The sequence below is a fragment of the Panthera onca genome, chromosome B2 (assembly GCF_046562875.1).
Source record: "Panthera onca isolate mPanOnc1 chromosome B2, mPanOnc1 haplotype 2, whole genome shotgun sequence".
In the NCBI taxonomy this organism is placed as follows: Eukaryota; Metazoa; Chordata; class Mammalia; order Carnivora; family Felidae; genus Panthera; species Panthera onca.
In genome coordinates this window covers 688,977-695,999 of record NC_138343.1, presented here as the reverse complement: position 1 = coordinate 695,999, position 7,023 = coordinate 688,977, and the positions used below count along the sequence as shown (strand labels likewise).

General features: G+C 43.0%; 1 protein-coding gene across 1 annotated transcript; it reads right to left on the bottom strand.

Moving 5' to 3' along the window:
• Positions 1 to 1,253: 1,253 nt before the first annotated feature.
• On the bottom strand, positions 1,254 to 2,943 carry LOC132666590 (olfactory receptor 5V1-like). Its single transcript, XM_060614597.3, has one exon. It carries the CDS (start codon positions 2,452 to 2,454, stop codon positions 1,384 to 1,386), a length of 1,071 nt encoding a protein of 356 aa, XP_060470580.3. The 5' UTR covers positions 2,455 to 2,943; the 3' UTR covers positions 1,254 to 1,383.
• Positions 2,944 to 7,023: the final 4,080 nt, after the last annotated feature.

The window sequence follows — 7,023 nt, the reverse complement described above, 5'->3', positions numbered from 1 at the left end:
TTTCCTTAAGGAATGATACCAGATAAAAATATTCTCAGATGAGTGAAAACCCAAAGGGGTGATATCCACAAGAACGTCACTGAAAGACTTACTAAAGGAAGTTATTCAGACAGAAGGGAAATAATACCAGAGGAAATTTGTAAAATCAGGAGTGAAGGAAGGGAACAGCAATAGTAAACATAGTAGGTTATCTTTCTTCTACAAAGTTTAAAGAATTCTCTTGATCAAAGAGAAAGTCTCAAGGGAAATCAATGAATACTTGAATCAGATCAAAATTGAAATGTAATTGTAAGATGTGTGAAATGTAGCTCAGGTTGTGCTTAAATGTTTCTATTAGAAAATAAGGAAGTTCTCAAATTAATAATTTAAACTTCAACCTTAAGAAAATGGAAAAAGAATAGGAAAGGAACCCAAATCATGTAGATGAATGAAAATAAGAAAGAATAGTAATCAATGAAATTGAAAAGAGAAAAGCAAGATAGAAAAATCAATGTAACCAAATGCTAGTTCTTTAAAAAATAATTAAAATAATAGGCCTCTAGCAATACTGACAAAGAAAACTAAAGGGAAGATAGAAATTAGAAATATAAATAATAAAATATCAGAAGCAAAAGATGTCAGCTCTTACCATTTCTATTCAACATTTTACTGATGGTCTTAGTGCAAAAAAGGGAAAAAAAGGTTGAAAAGGAAGAAGTAAAACTTTCTTTATATTTGAAACATAATGTTGCCATAAAAATGCCTTTGGAATCTACCAAAACAAAACAAAACCTACCTGAAATATGCTGTGACGTAACTCAATCAGAAGAAGACAAATACCATACAATTTCACTCATATGTGGAATTTAAGAAACAAAACAGAAGATATGGAGAGGGGGAAGAGAAATGAGAAGGGAAATAAACCACAAGAGGCTCTTAACAGAGAACAAACTGAAGGTTGATGGAAGAAGGTGTGGGGGGGAGGGGCTAGATGGGGAATGGACGTTAAGGAGGGCACCTGTTCGGATGAGAACTAGCTGTTGCATGTAAGTGATGGATCACTGGACTCTATTCCTGAAGCCATACTGCACTGTATGTTGCTAACAAGAAATAAAAAGACAAGACAAGAAGGAAAGGAAGGAAGGAAGAAGGAAGGAAGGAAGGAAGGAAGGAAGGAAGAAGGAAGGAAGGAAGGAAGGAAGGAAGGAAGGAAGGAAGGAAGAGGAAAAGGAAGAAAGGCAGACACTAGTAAGAAAAGAATACGGTCACTAAGGCTTCATTGTGTCAGCTGGTCACCCTCTGTCCCCAGGCTGCAGTGAACTTGTAGGTTGAGTTTCAGTACAGACAGCTGCTGGGAAAAGCTAATTATCTGATACAAGAATATTGGTTACAGGTGAGTGAAAGTTACATCTCAAAAGAAGGGATCGGTGGCTTCCACCTTCTCCCCAACTCCTTCACGGCCCCTTTGATGTCCTTATTCCTCAGTGTGTAAATTACAGGGTTTAGCATGGGGGCAATGACACTGTATAACACAGAGATTAGTCTGTCTTTCTCCAGTGAGTATGTTGAGATGGGCCGCACGTATGTGAAGATGGCGCTGCCGTAGTACAGAAGGACAATGACCAGGTGCGAGGCACAGGTGGCAAATGCCTTTTGCCTCCCCTCTGAGGAGCGGGTCCTCAAGATGGTAGAGATAATATAGAGGTAGGAGAGGATGATACCCAAGAAAGGAGCCCACCCGATGAAGACCCCAATGGACAGCAATGCCAACTCATTGACAGAAGTGTCCCCACAAGACAACAGCAGCAAAGGGGGGATGTCACAGAAGAAATACTGAATCTGGTTGTTGCCACAGAAGGGCAGGTGGAAGGTCAGTGCTGTGTGCACCACTGAGTTGAGGAAACCCCCAGTCCAACACGAGGCGGCTAAGCGGCCATACTGGGCCCTGTTCATAATCACTGAGTACCGTAGAGGTTTGCAGATTGCAATGTAACGGTCATACGCCATGGCTGCCAGGAGGAGACACTCTGATCCCACAAAGAAAATAAATGCAAAAAGCTGTGCCATGCAACCCAAATAGGAAATGCTCTTCTTCGCTGACAGGAGATGCACCATCATCTGGGGGACGTTGGTGGTGGTGTAGCAGATGTCAAGAAAGGCCAAATTCCTCAGAAAATGATACATGGGGGTGTGTAGATGTGGATCAGCCACAGTCACCAGGATAATGAAGATATTTCCTCCCAAAGTACAGATATAGGTCAGAAAGAAGATGGTGAAAAGTAAAAATTGTAAATCAGTTAGATCAGAGAATCCCAAAATGATGAATTCAGACAGAACTGTTTGATTCTTTCCTTCCATGCCGCTGCCTGGTTTCCTTTTGGGGATTGGGCAAAAAGAAACACTGACTGCAGTAATCATGTACTGCAGCAGCAATGGTCTGCAAAACAAGAGAAGAGTGTTACAGAGGACAGTCATCCCAATGACTTCAGATTCCAGCCCAGAACGGCAGCGTCCTCCAGAGCTCAAACCTACCACTACACACAGACATAAGTGTATCCAGTGTTTCCCTTGTAAATAAAACCTCAAACATACACAACACAGGCAACATTTAATTAGAAAAAAACACCATAAGGGGCACCATACATCCTAAGAGCCCTGTGTTAACAGTAACGGGTCAGGTCCACCTGCATCGTCTCAGTGAGCTGTGAACACAGTGTGTGCAAGTCTCCAGACAAAACCCTTCATTTCTCCACTAAAACCCTTTACTGGTGATTTGGGTTGTGTCCTCCTAAGCAATTTTCGGTGCATAAATATTTTTTTAAAACATTTATTTATTTTGAGAGACGGAGACAGAGCATGAGTGGGTGAGGGGCAGAGAGAGGGACATAGAATCCAAAGCAGGCTCCAGGCTCTGAGCTTTCAGCACAGAGCCTGATGCGGGGCTCAAACCCATAACCTTGAGATCGTGACCTGAGCCGAAGTCAGACACCTACCCAACTGAGCCACCCAGGCGGCCCACGGTGCATAAATATTTAAAACAAGGCTCAGACGCTCTGGAAAGCAGTGTGGAGGTTCCTCAGAAAATTAAAAATAGACCTACCCTATGACCCAGCAAGCGCACTGCTAGGAATTTACCCAAGGGATACAGGAGTGCTGATGCATAGGGGCACTTGTACCCCAGTGTTTATAGCAGCACTCTCAACAATAGCCAAATTATGGAAAGAGCCTAAATGTCCATCAACTGATGAATGGATAAAGAAATTGTGGTTTATATACACAATGGAATACTACGTGGCAATGAGAAAAAATGAAATATGGCCTTTTGTAGCAACGTGGATGGAACTGGAGAGTGTGATGCTAAGTGAAATAAGCCATACAGAGAAAGACAGATACCATATGGTTTCACTCTTATGTGGATCCTGAGAAACTTAACAGAAACCCATGGGGGAAGGGAAGGAAAAAAAAAAAAAAGAGGTTAGAGTGGGAGAGAGCCAAAGCATAAGAGACTCTTAAAAACTGAGAACAAACTGAGGGTTGATGGGGGGGTGGGAGGGAGGGGAGGGTGGGTGATGGGTATTGAGGAGGGCACCTTTTGGGATGAGCACTGGGTGTTGTATGGAAACCAATTTGACAATAAAATTCATATATTAAATAAATAAATAAATAAATAAATAAATAAGAAAAAAAAATAAAACAAGGCTCAGAAAGTACATGTTCTAACCTGCTTTTTCCTCAAACGCCATATTGTCATGATTTCCCAGGAGTACAAATATTCTCCCGAATCATGATATTTGAGTTATATACAGGTCTTCATATGAATACAGCAAACTTTTCATATACCCCCCCTTATCAATGGATATTTATATTGTTTTCTTTATTTAATTTGTTATGATAAGTTTTAGTAATAAGCACACTGAATTAGAATACCTGAATTGTGGGTTAGGTTACCTATATTTTAAAAAACTTTCCAAGAGATTCATTCCAATAAATTAGAGACTGAGTGATCTGAAAATTTGAAGAGCCATTTGGCTAATGCAGGATTCAGCGTCCATACGGACAGTCACCACAGGAGCCACGTGGAGGGGGTCTTGTGTCCATGTGGACAGTCACAGCAGGACCCACACGGAGGGGGCACTCGTATCCACACGGACAGTCACGTTCCAGTTTCTAGATGAAAACACTGAGTCTCAGCGAAATAAATGTCTGGCAGAGTTATATAGCCATTGGGTGGAGAAGAAAGACAGTTTTATCTTTCTCGAGCTAATAATATACTTTCAACTGAGTGTCTAAAAATTAATTTCCCTTAACTGATGAGAATAGAATGTTCTCTAAAAATACTTTTAATATGGTTTATATTCATACACTTGGATTGTTTTCATTAGTTTCAAACTTTTTATGGCTTATATCTCTATTAATGGTGATATACTATCTGTAGTGTCTTGATGATTGAATCTAACTGGTACTAATCATCTGGTCTTTTACTTGAATATGTTTATTTGAACACTGGCTCTCAGTAGAGTTGTTATTTCCTGGCCCAGCTGTACATTAATTTAATGTTTGTAATCATGCTATTAAAGAATACTGTTCTAGACTTTGTCAGTTAATAAAAGCCCTTGGTAAAATTCAAATGGTTACACAAAGAATCCCTTAGTTCAAAAGGCTCAAGTTCTAATTCAAGAATTAGTTTTGCAGTCTGATATCAGAAGCAAATTATAGGATCTAAAGAGAGAAGTAAACTGTTTAGGAATGAAGGGGGTACTGGGTCTTTATTCAAACAGCACTGCTTCGGCCATCCTGTGCCCGCGTGCCAGGTTGCTGGTGCTGTTGTTTTCACTGCAGGCTCGTCTCCCTGTGAACTACTCTGGACATTTCCAGAAGAGTGATAACACGCCAGATAAAGGCTTAAATTTCCCTGAAGTCTCCAGGACAACTTTGTTCCATCAACAAAAGAATCCCTAAGCCCTGGTCCCTAGTCTGTCCTTTCTCTCATCCCTAAACTCTGCCTACACTTATTTTTGTAGCCCTGCCTCCTACTTCTGAGGATAAATTAGACCAACCTGCTAGGCTAACCCACCCTGCTCATTTTATTCAACAACTATGTTTTGAGAAACTACTCTCTGCCGGTCCTGGTGGTTTGTGCTAAAAATGAAAAGATGAACAAAGCGGAATTTGACCATACCTTCAGGAGAATGCATATTGGGGTTAAAAATTTAGCAAAGAGTTTTTTTAAAAATATAGTAAAAACTGTAATAATTGATTTAAAGGAAAACAGCATAAGGTCCACCCTGGTCCAGAGATGTCATCAAAAAACTTCCCTGAGAAAACATGGATTGAAATGTCAGGTATGAGCAGGGGTTAGGCAGGTCAAGGTGACTTGGGTGTGACGTCTGGAGGCTGGAGGCAGCATGAAGCTGGGAGGCCCAGGAGCCCAGAATGAGGGGGAGGGCCAGGAGGGCCAGGAGGCGCTCTGGTGGGGTTGGAGTCATTCAGGATCTAACGGCAGAAGGAGAATAATTCAGGGACCAGAGATGTCCATGTTCCGGAAGGCCCTTCTGGCCGCTGAATGGACAATGGACTGGAAGGGGGAGTAGTGGACAGAACAAGGTCACTGTTTCAGTTGTCCAGATAGGAGGTGATAGTATTTCAGACTATAGTGGTAAGGACTGAGTCAGAGGGAAAAGAGGCAGTGGAGGTATATTAGGAGACACAATTTGTGAATTTGGGATACAAAGTGAGGAAGACAGTGAATTAGGAACAATAATCGCCATGGACATACATGGACTGACCAGTGGCTCCACAAGCCTTAAAGCCTCCCATTCTGACACCAAACACAAAAGCCCATGAAATAGCACATCATGCCCATGTTACAAGTCCACATTTAAAAAAAATAAGCTTCAGAGAGATTAAATAATTTGCCTAAAGTTACGCAGATATACATTTCAGTTAGCGACCTTGAGGACTGTGCTGTGCTGACCTAGGTTCCTGGTTTGAGCGGCTACATGGGTGGCAGGGTCAGTGACCAGCACAGGGAAAGCTGGAAGGGGCCTGGCTCCAAGGGAAAATCGTGGGTTCAGTGTCAGCTGTGTGGTGTTTGAGGAAACTTTGAGATAATGCACGGAAATACGTCAGAGAAATAGTGATTGTCTTGGACAAAAGGAAAAGTGGTCCTAGAGAGACAAGCTCTAACAGGTCAGTATGACACGGTTGGTGTGGATGGGACAGCAGGGAGCAGGGAGTGAGCACTGGCTTCCAGAACTCATGGGCTGGATAAAGCAGCAGCAAACCGGGACGGGGAGGAAGGAGGAGAAAGACAGGAAGAAATACAGGCAGTTCCTTGATTTCAGTTAATGCATGACAACGGCACTGCCATCACAGGACCAACTTTCCTGCCAGACCAGCCTTCGAGGAAGGTTTCCCTGCTGGAAACCCACGTCCCACACAGCACAGGTCTAGGGAGGGAACAGGAGTCAGCAGACAGAGGGGCTCGCACCACCCCAGCCCCTTCCCCAGGTCTTCTTCTCCCTCACCACCCTGTCATCTGGGTCCCCAGGCTTGTCTGCCCCACAATCATCTGGTCCCCCAACCATGCCCTTCCCAGCCCCATGTGCTGGTGAGCTGTCCTGCAGGGGCGGGTGACATAATTCACACAGTGCTCCGTCCTGACAGGACCACCTGGAAACCACAGTATCTTTTCTTTAGTTTTTCAGGATCCACCCTTTTCATCATTTGCATCTACTGAGCCCAGCTGTCCTTCCTCCTGCCCCCTTTCTATCCGCCAATCTTCATTTCCTCAAAGCTCAGCTCAAAGATGACTGTTTCCTTCCACTGAAAATTATGTTTCCCCCTTCCTGGGAACTACGGGCTTCTGTTTAGATCTCAACTACCCCCTGAGTGTATTTGTGTGACTTATGTCATCTACGTGGCCATAATCCTGGGGGACACTTGTCCTGTTTCACTCATCTGTTTCCTCACAGGTTACTTGGGGACGCAGTGGATCACCACTGTGGGAATGCCAGGCGCTCCAGCAGAATTTCCAAGAAAAAA